The sequence below is a fragment of the Anas acuta genome, chromosome 2 (genome assembly GCF_963932015.1).
Source record: "Anas acuta chromosome 2, bAnaAcu1.1, whole genome shotgun sequence".
Lineage (NCBI taxonomy): Eukaryota > Metazoa > Chordata > Aves > Anseriformes > Anatidae > Anas > Anas acuta.
This window is the reverse complement of record NC_088980.1, coordinates 112,942,026-112,958,006: the sequence shown is the minus strand read 5'-3', so window position 1 is coordinate 112,958,006 and position 15,981 is coordinate 112,942,026. Positions and strand designations below refer to the sequence as shown.

The 15,981-nt window shown below is 39.8% G+C and overlaps 1 protein-coding gene across 29 annotated transcripts in view; it reads left to right on the top strand.

Moving 5' to 3' along the window:
• DTNA (dystrobrevin alpha) overlaps nt 1-15,981 on the top strand; it is a 217,152-nt gene that overhangs the window by 107,610 nt on the left and 93,561 nt on the right. For all 29 annotated transcript variants that reach the window (XM_068671740.1, XM_068671743.1, XM_068671742.1 and 26 more), the window contains one exon: nt 12,557-12,624. In XM_068671740.1, the coding sequence (XP_068527841.1) occupies nt 12,558-12,624 (67 nt within the window). In that variant the 5' untranslated portion in view covers nt 12,557. The remainder of the gene's footprint in view (nt 1-12,556; nt 12,625-15,981) is intronic.

The following is a 15,981-nucleotide window of genomic DNA, read 5'->3' as shown; positions in this document are numbered from 1 at the left end:
TGAAAGATTTATTGGGGTAGTTTTAAAAACCACAGACTATAGGGCATTCAGCACATCTCTTGAGAGCCTGTCCACAGCATAATACATCTTTCACTTCAGAACTTCCCTGTTGAGATCCGACATTTTCTGTGTTTAAATATCACTCCTTTTATTCCTAATCAGACCCTGTGTCACACCTCATAATTCATCTCTCTCCTCAACATCAGCAGCATACAGCTGTTTCATTCGCCAGTTCACCACCGTTTAACAAAACTGTGTAAGTTTGATGTTACTCTCTTCCCAGAAATCAGACCCTCCCATGTCCGCCCTTTGATTACTTTCCCATGTCTCCTCCTTGCTCCTTCCACTCTGTCAATAGCTTTCAGACAACGTGGTGCCTAAACCAGAATGTAATATTGGAGTGTGGTTGAACCAGAGCCAAACAAAGGGGGAAAGTCTCTTGCTTCCTGCTCGGATGTGATGCATTTGATAACACACACTGCTGCTGCTTTTTTGCCAGAATACTCGGAAGAATATTAGACATGGTCTGAGAATTAAGCAAATGACACTCAAGGTGCAAATGCACTTATTCTTGTTTGCAAATATCATTAAGCAGCTTAGTTTAAATCCGCTTAAACTACTTCAAGTTAGATGCCTGTGCACCGATGTAAGTATCTGCTGCATCTCCCAGCAGGGTTCAGTTTGGACGTGGTTTTGTCAAGGCGGCTACGTAACACTTCTGACTAGCACAGAGTTCTCCGCAGTCTCAGTTTCTGTTGTTTTCTGAAGTAAACTGGTTGCTGCTTTGAAAGCAGCGCGTGGTCAGAGCATCCCAGCAAGGAGCTGGCTGCTGGCTCAGCAGAGGGCAATGAACGGTGCTTCTGAGAGTGAAAGAGCTCTGTGCTACCTGCTGGTCCTAACTACCCAGAGAAGTGTGCCTCTCACCTGTCACAGTCAGTTCGGGTACGTTTTTGGATCAGCATTCAAGCCTGGAGAGGTTACTGCTCTCCCAGAGGTCCGTGTAATACTCTCGCTCTTGGGGCCCAGTTTGCAGTCCCCTTGTGGACAAATACCCCAGCAGGTCCCACTGAGGTGCTACAGTTATAGGTCGTCAGTGCCTATTACTGAAAATGCATGTACTGGCTTACCTGCTCAGAATCAAAGCATTTCACATAAAAAATTACGTAATTACGTGCAACAGTTTGTATTACCTCTCTCTCCAAAATATATCAAAATATATCATGCCTTGCAGGTTGCTGGAGGCCCTGGCAATGCCTGGCAGTTATTCCTGTCTTGGTTTTGCAACAACCATCCTTTCTCCTTCTTCCTCAGCTGTGAACCTATCTGATAGCTGATGGCCACTCATTTTTGGTTACCAGCCTTTGCAAAATACCTACATAAATGTACTGGATCTTGGAAATCACACCGTGACAGCTAGAAGTTCAGTGGCTGGGATTGCTCTGCTGGGTGTTATTTGAGACCATTCACCTAAAAATAGTGAGTCGTTTGGTTTTTCAAAAACTGCTGCTGAATGTGACCATGACATAAAGACAGGGACAGGGAAGTCCAATATGGCTGTATAGTGACTTGCAGTCTTACTGGTTCAGTCTTGCAGAGTATCCCCCAAAACTTAGAGATTGGTGGTCTTGGATTGTTACGTACCATCTGTCACAGCCAGCCTAATTAAAACCCTCACAGCTGATAGCAGCTTGTGAGAAGGGAAAGGATGACGTATGCCAGATTTCCACAGTCTCCAGGCACAAAGATCAGCACCAGCTGTGGTGGGACACAGCCGTGTTTCGTTTTCCTGTTGGGTTTAGGTCACTGCTCCAGCTGCACTCTCAGGTTTGTGCTTTGCAGCACTGACTGTGTGTCTGCACAGGTGTTTGTGTGTTTGCAGCAGACTGTCTGTGCCCTCTTTGGTTTTCTAGAGGAGGAAAGAAAGTTTTGCCTGCTGTCTGTTCTCTGGAGCAGAAGTGCTGCATCCTGTCCATGAGATGCTGTGGAAGAGCTGTTGTATTGCTTAGCTCATATCTGTTTACTTCACAAAACAAGAAGTAGCCAGCTGTGGCCTCCAATATTAACTTGCAAAAGTAACTGGTTTCCTGGAGCTGGGTTTGGATCTTTCTCTTCATCCATTTGTATTGAATAGCCTCACTGAAGTCCACAGCACTTCTCCTAGGGCTATCCTGCACCGGTGGCAGTGTGAGTTAATTCCTCCTGGCAATGGGAGACTTACACCATGGAAAACATTTAATTTCCTTCACACCTTTAGGTATGCATTTAGATGCAAACTTGTTTTTGTACGAAACCTAGATAGAATAATAGACCTGAGCAGAAACAGAAGGAATGAGATCCTTGTAAATGAAGGAGGTGCTGGAATATTAGCCTGAGGAAGTCTGGTCTGTTGTGCAACATGACAGAACCACGCACAGACCTCAAGTGCTCTGTGACTGTATCTTGACTGTTTTGACACCTCTTGTAACCTGCAGTTAGTGTTGCAAAAGTATCTTTTTCCACAAAAGCTAATGCATTCTGAGCATCCTAGAGCCATGCTTGCGTAGGAGCATGTGTTTTGTCCTGACTGCCCTTAGATTGGTGTTTCTAAGAAACTAGAAACTACTTCATTTACATGAACAAAAATCTCTTTAACAAGCCGTGCGGGATTTCAAAGCACACCAGGAATCCGTGCAAACGTAGCTGCCAGCCTGATGAGCTGTTCTTCCTCTGCGGTTGTTGTTCTCCCCTTTGCTGTCTTCACATTCCCTCCTCACCATCTGAGAGGTAAATTCAGGACACCGAAATTTCTCCAGATGAATGTCTGCTCACCAGCATATTTCTACCAGCTGCAATGTTTATGCTGCACTGGAAGGATTTTTATAACCTAAACGTTCCTTCGCAATATAATTAATAATGTTTTCTTAAAAATATTTCTCTTTGAGCATATTTTGTGTATACAACAGTAACTTGAATCTAGCAGGGTCCAAGCAGTGTCGATGTGTGTAGCTGAGAGGAAAGAGCAGGGTCAGTAATCATACATACAAAGCAAGGTATTTCTGCTGTGTCCGCTTACAGGAGTCACCAGCCATTAGCTTTGCCTTCAACATTTCCAATGTTAGATTTGTGTCCTGGCTTACTGTATAAGACTATTTGCTACGTAATTATATTGTATTTCATTTTCTTCTGTACACTATTGTAATAATGATATTGCCTAATAAAATAATGTCAGATTTTAATTAGGTTAAAAGTAATTTGGTGTATTAGGTTTTTTATTTGAGAAAATAAACTAGCCAGTAGTGCATATCAAAATAGCCATTTTTTCAGTTTGCATTGGCTTTCATTTCCTGTCATCCTTTACCTGTTGAAATAAGGGTTGGTGTGTGGTTAGCATTTTTCGTTAATGAAGTTATTACAGTCCCTCAGCACCTCACATCTAGCAGTTTTATTTTGCAGTGAGGATGCAAGCTGCCTGATTTACCATTTATTAAATGCATAGTTTTGCAAAAGTTCCCACTCCTAATAAATAGCTGCATGTTATTAATCACAGAAACGAGTTAACCAGGCTAATGTGAGGACGTGTGGTAATCCTGCATGTGAGTAGTTCAGCAGCTGCAAGCCTAAACTTGCTGGGAGGCAAAGACATTTGCATCAAAGGCAGTTTTGTAGCATAAGAGCTTATGCTAGCCTTCTGTGGTGGGATACTTGAGGAATACCCAGTGGTGTATGAACTGACAGAAAATCTAGGTCTCCTCTGCAGCTCACTTTTATAGGAGTGTCGTGAACAGCGTCTCAACTTACAGCCGAATAATGAAGGGGAGAGGATGAAAGAGGGAAATATTCTTGTGGTTTTTACCCTCAAATCTCTTAAATTTTTTCAATTCCTTGTGTTTTCTAAGTGACCTCAATACTCTAAACCTCTACGTATACGTGGACATACATTTTTTGTTATGCAGAGGATATATGAGAGGTCACATACCTCTCTGTGTGACTAAAGCCCATCTTATATTGGAAGGAATTCTGCCTCCTCCAAGGGCCACTTCCAAGTGCATTCCCTTTTCTATTCATTGTTTGTGTTGTGTCGTTTTCTGTAAGGTGTTTACTAAGGGCAAAATAGAAAAATCTTTGAGCCAGTTCAGCAGTCCGTTCCTTTTCAGCTAATACTTGGTCAGCACAATGGAATTCAAGCGTATCCTTTAAGTCTAACGCGTGTATAAAGGGTTTGCTGAATAAGGACGTATTAAAGGCAGCTTTTGTTGAACTGGAGCCTATCTGAGTTTGCATTTCCTTTGTGTTCATTGTTAGAAGACTCACAAATGTTTGTATTTGGCTGTAATTTCTGGTCACTTTCATTTTTACAAATTTAGATGCCTCATTGCTTGGATTTTTTCCCTGCTATTTCTTCTCTTATCACGTGGTACTGCCAACCTGGCTGTTATGTCTCTATTGGATATAGCAATTGTGTTGCTCTGCTGCTGGTGTGATCCTTCATGGGTGTGCAGGCAGATGCAGAATGAGAATATACAGACACTGGTATCAATCATTATGACTTTGGACAGTATCTTAACTGAGTATCTTGAGGGCTGAACTGTTGTAGCTAAGGCTGCCAAATGAAATAATTTGAACAATACATATGGCACTTAGTTTCCCACCACAAACTTATAATAAGACTTAAACAGGTGTCCTTAATTGTGATCTGGTAGTTGAGGACAGAATTAAAAGCAGAATTAAAAGCTGAAAACAGAATTTAAAAGTTGGTGTCTGCTTTAAAGTCTTCAGCTGAATACAGCTGCCAAAATGATGAAGTTGCACTTTCACCCAAGTCATCAGGATTCTAACAGAAGGGATATGGATGAGTAAAAAGGAGAAAATCTCCTGTTTCCTTATTCCTTGACAATAGCTAATTGCTAAAATGCGTCTTCAGATATTGATTAGATCAGCCTGTATGTTGCTGTTACTTGCATTGAAGATCTGTTTTTTCGCTGCATGAGGGTCATAAAGACTCAGAAATCAAAGCTTTTTTTTTTTTTTTCTTATCTCAGAAAGTATACTTATCCCAAGTATGCTCATAAGTTCAATAATTGCCATCCTAGTGCCATTCTTCTCTTCTAGTGCCTGCTATCACTGAACTTAAGGCAAATTAACAGCTACCACTGTGAAGGAATATATGTGAACATTTTCATCAGCGCCTCATCATTCTTTCATTTGTAATTTGTTTTCCACCTTTCCCCAAATTAGATCTTGAGGGATTTGGATTTCCGTGGGAATGGTTTTAAATAATCTTTTTTCTTAGCTATAATTCTTAGCTTTTTAGATAAAATTCAGAATATGTTTTCATGAACCAATTTGTTACAATGTTTCAGAAAGCTAAAAAGTAGAAAAAGTCCAAAGGGGCCTATTTCATGCATAAAGATGAAAAAGTTTAAATTCTTCTTGGATCTCAGTTGAATAATGGAAAACTCTTCTTAGCTGATAAGGTTGTTTCATCTTCTCTAAATCTATGGCTATTCAATTAATAGTTTGGATGCTGAAACTATTGATCAGATAAGGTGACAAAAGCCAGCAGCTCCCTTATTAACTAATTTGTCTGACTACTCAACAATACTTTCAGTGAAAGATTTTCCTGGTGCACGCAAAGGAGCTCAATAATTTCAACTGCCTGGGAACGTGTCTTCTCCCACAGCTACCATTTGGTTTATTTAGATGTTTTTGTAATTCAAAGGAGATGAAAGTACCCACTGTCCTACAGCAAATAATCATCAAATCCCTATTTACAAAAACTGACAACTTGTATTATTAAAATTGGCAGAAGCCAGGAAATGCTTCCCAACACAATTGTATCACTGACAGCTTACTCAAATGAATTTGGGTTTAATTATGCCAGCACAAGAAGAACTGAAAGAAACCTTTGACTAAGTAGGAGTTTAATTATATGTGAAATCCTGCAACCTCCTTTGTGCCTCTACAATGGCAAATGAAAGACCTGAGAGAAGATCAGAGTACCGAAGTATCAGATATCAATTACACGCTTCCTGTGATAAAGTCCTTCTAACTTTTTATGCCTCAAGTTTCATTAAGGTTTTCCCTACAAATCATTCTTTGCCTAAGCAACTGAAAGAAGTAGAATTGCAAATCTGAGTGGTTAGAGGTAATCAATACTTTATTGATCCTGTGTTTTTTTTTTGGTGTTGTTGTTGTTTGGTTTTTTTTAGCAAAATAGTATAAAAACAGATGTTGAAGGAAAAACTATGTTTTGGGTAAAATCCAGGTCCCTGGTGAGGGCATGGCGAAGCTCCCATAGCAGATTAACACATCAGATGAGCAGATTTGGCATTGACTATTGTTGACTTTTGAGCCTGAGTGTTGGGGGGTTTGTTCTTTTTCTGGAATGTTTTTAGTGTAACAAGAAAAGAGATGACTGGTAGCGGAAGTTATTTCTAACAAGTCCTCAGCTGTACAAAGGCTCTGAAACATCATGGAGTATAAAGAAAATCAATACCTGCTTTATTTGTTCTAAAATATTTCATGAAACTCAGACTAAATATGATTTAAAGATAGCATTTCAATGGGACTTTGAAGAGCTGTATTTAACTCTACACCATTTAGCTAAAATCAATTGTGTCTCTTTATCAGAACTATTTTATCAGAAGTGATGTCAATGAAGTCCTGGAAAAAAAATTTGGAGCTGACTAAAATTATTTTATTGGATCATTTTGTACTCTCAGAGAGTCAAAACATATTTGAAGCATTGAACGCTGGTTTTCCTTCAGGTGCTGCAGTGGAGCAATTTCTTATAGTGCCAGGAAGGCCGACTCTAAAAGCACATGGTTGGAAAAACTCACCTGAGCAACTCGTGCAAGGCAGTTTTATAAAGTTTCGTGTATTTGTTATAAGTCTCAAGCATTGTTTTTCTTAAGTGTCTTTCCTGTCTAGAGTAGTAAGATTCTGTGTTACATGAGAGAAGTCCTCCTCCTTAGTTTTGCAGAGAAAAGCTGAAAGCTATACAAGCACACATGGATAACAGGAGAAAAAAAAAAAAAAAAAAAAAAAAGATTTTAGGATATATTTTGACCTAATTAATAACGATTTGAATTTTTAAACTTGACAATGCCTGGTGTGCATGGGAAATGAATGACTGGTGGTTCACTTGTTCCCTGAAATGCATTGTCAGTCATGACATCCACTGTTAAGATTCTCAATCTGTATGGTATTAAATATGAAATTAGTATGCTTTGGCTCTCATGTTTCCTATCTCCAAATTGTTCTTTGTTTGTGTTTTTTTACCCTCAGACTTTTTCACAATTTGTTTTTCAGACCTCCCGAATAAGATTTGCATAACCCTCAAACTTCCTTGAATACGAGGTGTTACAAAAATGAGTTGCAGTGGGTGCCTTATGGGGCATTTTTGACAGTTTTCTGTCAAGGATATAGAGCTCCAAAAGGGGAACTGGTGAACAATTTTTGGATTTATCTTTTCTTTAAAATGAAAGACACATTTTGCTGAAAGAATAAATCGAGAGAGATATTTTGGGGGGCAACATTAAAATTGCAAAAATATGACACTATTAAGAAGAGGCAGATTTGTGGAGAGTCGTGCTGATGATAAGCTTAGCAACAGCTTTTATTTGCCTTCCTCACTGTAAAAAGCTCATCTAGATAAAATACAAACAAGTACTGTAAGTGCAATGCAATTATACCTAGCCTCAGGAAAGAGCTCTGAACAATTTTATTAGAGTGCCAAAGATGAGTCCTGGAATGTAAAGCTGAGAGAGGCCTATTATGGACCTGCTTCATTAAAAGATGTGAAACAAGACATTCATAAGGCACCAATAAATCCATTAAGGGGAAGAGAACTCAGAAATGGCCTTCCATGATTCTAGTTATTAACTTCAAAGATTGCTGAGGTTGGGGACTTGGCAAATACGGTTTTAGCTAGCACTCACAGTCCCTTTTAACCCTCTATGCTCTGGTCCAAATTCACTTTGAAATAAGCAGCTCTAACTCTGCTATAGTTAGCTGAGCAGCACCCACCTACCAGGGCTGAATTTGGAGAAGATGGAGAAGAGGGAAAAACTATGGGTTTGAAATCTTCTCTTTCATATTATTATGACTTCTGAAAAAAAAGTGCTTCAAACCCAGCTATCGACTAGAGCTTTTAAGTTCCTCATCAAATCACTGAAAGCTAGACCTTAGCTGGCTCTTTCATTTCCAGGCATCAAAATTTCTGGAGCTGATAGTGCCTGAAAAGGAATAGCAGCGCTCTGATAAAACTGTCCCAAGCAATGGCAGACAAGAAGCCTGTGCTACTGAAAAATGCTTCTATCACCTGGACAAACCCGGCTTTAAACTTCAACCAGCTGCATAGAAAACAGCATCTGATTTGTCAGCAGCATGAAGAATAGCCACTGAGAAACCTGCACATTTCTCTGCATCCTTACGCCTCCAACTCCCAGAGATACCTAAACAAATACCTAAATTGAAGTCTTCTGAAATTTCATGGTAGAAAAAGAAATAGTTTTTTAGATCGGGAGTTGAAGATTTCTGCACCAGGGAAATACAGGCTGCTTAGGTGAGGGATGTTTGAGCCTTATTGATGTTGTCTACCAAATGAATTTATTCTTTCCAGAAGTGATCTTGGGGTACTCACTGTTGATTTTACCAATCTCCTGGAGCAAAACTTCCATCTAGAAGTCGCATCCCAGAACATTCCCAGGTGCTTCAGAGCCGCAGTGAGCACATTGGACAAGGCTCAGGCAGACAGAAGTGTTTTTCTTTTTCCTCTGTGCCAGCTGCAATGGGATGAGCAACTTTTATCCGGTCAGCAAGTTGGTCAGGGATGTCACTGGTCAGGATCCGGAGCCTCTTGTATCAAAGATATAAAAATGTGCGTCTGCGTCACAGCTATCACGTGGGACTTTAGAAATTTTCCATGCCACAATTAATCAATTTCAGCATATGATTTTCCTCGCTGGCACACTTCCTGACTCCCTGTGGCACTTCATCTGTCACAGACAAACAAGATGGGGATTTGTCGAAGTGTTAATGGGGTGGCTTTTCTCAGAGTCATCAAACTGAGCACGTATGCATGTGTCACATCGGTAATTTTTGACAGTTTCCTATTAAGTTTACAGGACTCTTGAGTAGGGAGCTCCTTTGCCAGGTAAACAGGCAGTTACCTCTTTTTGGTTTTTGGAGCTAATGATTTAGTAGTAACAGGCATTGCTTTTACCAAGCACAGGCAATAGCTCAAGAACTAGAAATGCACTAATTCCAAGAAGGCTGACTTAAAACAAAGGTTAATAAAATAAACTATTTACTCTAGATATACTAAAGCAAGAAAAACTCTTATGTGAGAAAATGTTATTATATTATTCATAAATCAAAGCAGCACAAAGGAAGGAAAAATAAGGCATGTAATTCTCACCTTATGTGTATAAATTATTCCTTCCCAGATTTTATAAGCAAATAAAGTATACTAAAAAATGAACCAGCTATGCTTCTGATACATGACAAGCATGAAGATGGAATTGCACGTGAAACAGCTCAAATCAGACTAAGCTCTTTGTTTATTGATTGTTTTCCCTCAAGCTCTGCTGATGTTATAAAAGAATTCAGCTCAAAGCACCAGTGGATGTGAAACACTCGCAGTATCTTTTTCAGAGGCTGGAAACCTTATGTTTGGAATGATTTCTGCTCTAGAATGTCTGTAATATATTGAAGCCTTAATACCTTGCTAATCAGTACATTACTAATTAGCCCATGACAAGAATTTTAATTAGATGCACAGTAGGTGTTCTCCCTACCTGCAGTGGAGGAGTTATTTCCTGAGAGAAAAGTGAAGGGAAACAGATAGTGAAAGGGATCAAGAGAAGATAAATACGTCTTTTCTACTCTGGGAAGAGTATACATGAATTAATATTTTTAAAAATTATGTCTCTGATAATTTATTCTGTTTTGTAAAGTATAATAAAGTTCACTTTGTGCTTTGCTTTTTTTCCCTGTAGAACAAAAAGTACTTTTTTTTCTGTGAATTGACATCTGTTGTAAGCCAAATGAGAAATGCTGGAACATGACTATAGTCAATTATGCTCATGGCCAGCCCCAAGGACTGAACTGAGAGCATTGCCACCTCAAAGTACAAGTCTTTGTAATCTGTGTTTAAGAGCAGAGCTGCGTATCTGCGAGCTGGAACAAGGAGGTATTCAAGAGATGTGTAGATGTGGTGCTTTGGGTAGGTAACATAGGTTAGTAGTAGACTCGACAGTGCCAGATTAGTGGTGGGACCAGATGATCTTGGAGGTCTTTTCCAACCTACATGGTTCTATGATTCTGTCATTCTAAGGCGAACAAGCTTAAACAGAGAGATGCACAAAACCCATGACCATTGTCATTAGTTGAGCCTTGACTCAGGTGCATTCTAGAGTTAAAAATGTGTAAGAAAAGCCTGGAAGGTAAAGATGAATGAATTCCTGTCAATGGGGACTCAAAAATAATAATTATTGAGCAACATTGTCTATCTTTTCTTTTTTTTTCCATCTGGAAAAGATGTGAAGAAGGGATAGAAGGTACTTCTGAAAATACTGCCACCACTGATGTTCTCATTAGCTTAATGGCGTGTATGCTGTTGCAGAGAACTTTAGGATTGTCATTTGGGATGAAGGTTTTAAAATCTGCAAAACATCTACTGCAGTGAGAGTCCTTCAAAGTTATTTGTATTTATATGCACATAACTCAGGCTTCCATAGGGAGGCCATTTTGAACAAGCCTACAAATAATAAAAGTTAATCTAAACTTGTATTTGCTGTGAAGTATTCACTCAACTGTCCTGCCTGGTAAAAGATGCTATCTTTTCAAATGGCTTTATTAACCCACCTGTCATAGGAGACCTGGTGGTTTTCCATAGCAAATTTGTCTACTGTTGTAAGTTCAGTTAGAAGGAGAAAGGGGTGGGAGATTTGAGCTGGGGTTAGTGGGATCACGTACTTTTTCATCTTCTATGGGCAGAGATTTAAGGCTGATGCAGGGACAAACAACATTCCTATTTAGGATGCAGGCTGGGGATCTTAAGGTATATCTCATTTTGCAGATAGATGTGAGCCTTCCCTGACACTTCTCAACCAGCAAGACGTGAACGAGCTTCAGATCAGAGGCTGTGTGGCCACTTCAGCAAAGCTCTGTATTGAAAGCTGTTATCTCTGCAGAAGGGCAAGATATATTAGCTCCAGCTTAATGCCATGCTACACACATCCGTATCACTCCCAGCCAAATTAGAGCATGAGCGAACTTGAATATACCTGCAAACACGATGCAGCCATAGCCTTTGTCCTCCTCCTAGTGGGGCTGCTGCTCACATCACAAAGCGTCCACTGTAAATAGCACTTTAGTGGAGCCTTTATCAGTACTCTGAGAGTTGAATAGACTATTTGGAAAAGACAGCTATAATGTCGCCGCACTTCATTTGAACAGTGCATTATGAAGGAAAAAAATAAAAAAAACTCTTATGTGATTGCCTTCCTTTCTCCAAGAAGTGAAAGGAAACTGGTCTTCCATCCTGAGTCCTTTGGTGGGCAGATGGTAGCCTTCAGCATCCAATACTTTCATCCTTCCTATTAAATTCATGTGTGGGTTTGCTACTGAAGACAGCAGAATGTTTTGGATTGTGTTTCTCTGCAGAATATCTCTTTTTTAATCCCAGGTGGCCCAGTGTTATCTCACAAAATCTAGTTGAAATAAGGGTGTAGATTAAAATGCAGGTCAGATGTCCTAACCAGGCTTGGCAGGGAGGGAAAGATTTTGGTTTGCTAGAGTAATTATCCATAGGAACTGGTGAAGCTGACACTGGTTTCATTTTTTGAGTGCTGCTGAAGATGTTTGTCTGTATTCTGGAGGCTTTAGTCTTTCCCAGTGTGAATGCTGGCTGTGAAGGAAGCCTTTGTTTATTCTCTATCTAGCAGTAGTGCTCTTAGTAATATTCTGAAGACTTGGATATCTGAGAACTGAAGAAAAAAATATCCTTACTTCTGAGCCTTTTACTGGGACCCGTTTAATCAGAACCATACTGTCTTGAATTTGAATGAATATTTGGAGTGTATTTGCTTGAGTAAATGGAGGTGTTATATGGATTTAGTTGCTGTTGTGTTATTTTTTGTTTCTGTTTCTTCCACCCAGAACTGGCAAGAAAGGCATTTTCTAAACTATAAAATAATATCTGGATCTTTTATGATTTCTTCACTCTTATATAACTTAAACTGAAGATTCCTTATTTAACAAAACCTAAATTGAATTTCAGAGCTTGTGTTATGTAAGTCAGTCAGTTACATCAAGCGGAAAAACGAAACATTGCCTTTGGGAGAGAGAGAGAGGGAAAACAAATGCTTGAAAGCTGAGTCTAGGGAATGGAGGACAATTTTGGGACCAGCTTCCCCCCAAACGACGCCACAGAGAGGCTGGGAAAAGGCACTGGGTGCATTTGGAGCACCAGTCAACCTCAGAGGTTCTCCGGGATCAGTTCTGGATGCTTAAATATGTATGTTCAGCCTGGGAATAATACTCAATATTTTCACACGATTTTGTCTTCCAGAATGATTGAAGATTGCGGGAAAAGAGGAAATACCATGGCAGAAAGAAGGCAGCTGTTTGCAGAAATGCGTAAGTACTTCCTAGAAATGTCACTGTGGTAGACCATGCCAGTTGCAATGCAATGTCAGTAAAATTTATGTAAGCTTTCCATCTCAAGTAACTGATACATTTGTTTCACAGAAAGTTTAATATTGTGAGACTAAAACTACAGGAAAATGGGCTGATTGGACCAAATAGCAGGGGAGAGGGATTTTCTACACCAGTTTACATATTTTTCTACACCATATTAAATTATTTTAATCAATGGCTCCTTGAGACAAATATGCTGAAATACACAGGTAGCAAGGAAGAAGGAAAAAAGGTCTCCAAAAGACTGTATTTGGGGGATTTCTGTTGTGGGTTGAGCCCAGCCAGCTGTTAAGCATGCACCCAGGCACTTGCTCACTCCCTTCACATCCCTGAACAGGAAGAGCAAAAGCAAAAAAACTTGTGGGTTTAGATGAAGACAGTTAAATAAGTGGAGGAAAGAGAAAAAAAGAAAAGAAAAAAAAAAAAGTGATGCAAAGGCAGTCACTCACCATCTCCCAAAACCAAACCAATAGTCAGGCAGTCTTCAAGCAGTATATACATTGGAAGACAAAACTCCCCATCCCCTTCTTCTACCTCTGGCTTTTATTGCTGAGCATGACCCTATATGATATGGACTACTACCCCTTTGGCCAGTTCAGGTCAGCTGTCCTTAGTGTGTCCTCTCTCAGCCCCTTGCCCACCCCAAGCCTACTCACTGTTGGGGCAGAGTGGGAAAAAGAGAGAACCTTGATGGTCTGCAAGCACTGCTCAGTGATAGGTAAAACATTAGTGTATTATCAACACTGTTTTAGCCACAAATCAAAAAGATAGCACCGTGCAGGCTGCTATGAAGAAAGGTAGCTCCATCCCAGCCAGGCCCAGTGCAGGGTCTCATGTAGAACATATCCCACTTCAGTGCAATTTTTATATTTTCTAGAGAAGCTTTGTGGTCCCCACGGACCCGTGTGTCACGGGTGTGCTATACTAATAGAGCTCCTACTATTCTCTTGGAAGTCATCTCTTATTTCCCTTACAAACAAACCACCATTTCTCAGGGAAGTTGCATTATGTATGAAGTTTGAGACTGTCAACCTTTTACTAGATTTACCAAAGTTTTATTGGTAATAAGTACGCTGTCCCTCACAATATAGTAAAAATGACAGAACTATCATACTTTGATTTTTATGAATATTTATTTTTCAAAATATTTCATCTGGTTATCACTAGGAGCTGGTTGCCTGTTCTGATCTGTTTATCAAGACTTTAGGCCTCTGAACTCAAAAGTAACAAGGCCGTAATGGATCAGGGCATTAATGGGACCAGAGCAACTGCGCACACTGAAAGGCCAGGTCTGTGCTGGTGAATCATTGTGGTGGGGGCTCTTCAGTTCCCAAGGGCACCAAAAGGCCTGCATCTGTGATCACAAACTCTCCAAAATAAGGACTTTTCATTCCTGGCCTATTGAGAAGCATGGTCTTGGCCCGTACCGTGGTGTCCACTAACTGTATTGTGCTCTGTACTTCTTTCAATACCACATGAGGGTTTCTGTTGTAACTCAGATGGATATTCCTCTTGTCCCTTTGGTACAACATCCCAGGCCAGTGGAAGGAAAGCATGTTTTTTAGCTAGAAGGAGAAAAAGAGAAAAAAAAAAAAAAGGATGATGCATTTCTCCGTTACCATAACATAGTATACTTTTAATTACAATTATACGGAGGACTTGAGCTTGTATCAGCTCAAGTCAATGACAAAAATTCCATTAACTTCAGTCTGCTTGAAATGCTTCTGAACTCCCAAACCAGGAGATAATTCCTTAAGAATTTGCAGTGGGTGTTTATGGTTTGCTCCCACAGGTCTGAAGGCTGCTTTGTTGTTCTGGGTTGTTTTGAGGGAAGTAAGGCAGTGCTGGGAAAATTGGGAAAATTGACAATGAATAGTTGGAGAATGAGGAGGGATTATTTTCCCATAGTCTACACAAATACTTATTTTTCTTTCACATTTTAGTATTTTGACATATTTACTTGTGTCTGGTTTATCTCGTGTGTTCCTCCCTTTCCTATCTGCCTGCCTTTGTTCCTACTTTTGCTGCACATGCACACAGAGAACCAGGTTCCAACCAGGTAAAAAGATAGAGGGGAAAATGCATTTCTTTTGTGTGTGACAAACTAAATATGTTTTAGGCAAAGAAGCATTCACATTCATAAAACGCTCAATTTTGCATGTTGAGATCCTGTGGGTATAAAGGGTATGCTGCACTGAAACAGAAACTCATCCTGCTGTCATTGCGTTCAGGTGCCCTCAGATGGGTGCAAGCCCACACAGTCCATGCTGAACAAAAATCATGCACTTAACATGCCCTACATACCCTGGGTCGTGCAAAGTTTCCTAACATTGTAAAAAAACATAAGTTGCTGGTAGAAAGTAGAACTCCTCAACCTGCCGGTGTTAGAGGAAAAAATAGATGATGTAGAGGAGTTTGCCAGTGTTTTAGGTTCTTGTGGTAATATCTGCAAGTCTGTAATTAAAACTCTGCTATGTTTTTAGAAAGTGGATCATGTTCCAGACTGCACCAGAGAGCAAAAAAATCCAATTGTTCATGCCTTTGTAGGAAGCTTGTTCTGAACAAAGTGTAGATGAATTTGACTCTCACTTCAGATTTGGGGCAGTGTATGATTTTCCCTGTAATTAGAGATGTTTAGTTTGACTTCTTTGTTTCCCTTTCTTCAGAAGAGGCATCTTTCTAGTGCCAAATAACAAGCCTTTGTGAATTAGTATCATAACCAATATCATATTCTGTAGAGTTAAACTTTAGGTTGAATCTTATCTCTCAAGGTGCACCACTGGATGTCACATCAGTAGGCTACCCTTAGTCTTACCTGACATGCTCATATATCCAGACTGCTCTGATGAAAAAAAATCAAAATGTACGTTATGGTAGTGCTGCCAGCACATATTATCCAGCATGAAAACAGCAGCCAAGGGTTGCAGTGTTTCCTTTTATTATTTTTGAGAACTGCCAACAGTATTACCTAGATGAGAATATTTAAAAGAAACCGTGAAACACTGCCAGTGGGCAAAGAGAATGAGAGGCCACTGGCAATCCTGTAGGCAAGTTGTAAATTCCCATTCTCATTTGCCGTGCTCAGTCCCACACATCTTTCTACATATTTTTCAGCACTCTCCATGTAAATGAAGTCATGTTTTTACAGAAGTTATTTGACAAATGGATCTCAGACCGTGGTAAAATGTGAATCATGGTAGAAGTAAGTCGTATGTTCCATGGATTTATCAACAAAAACACCTCCTCCCAAAGTAATACAATTCAGTGTGCGCAATTAGTAGGGGGAAAAAAAGCACC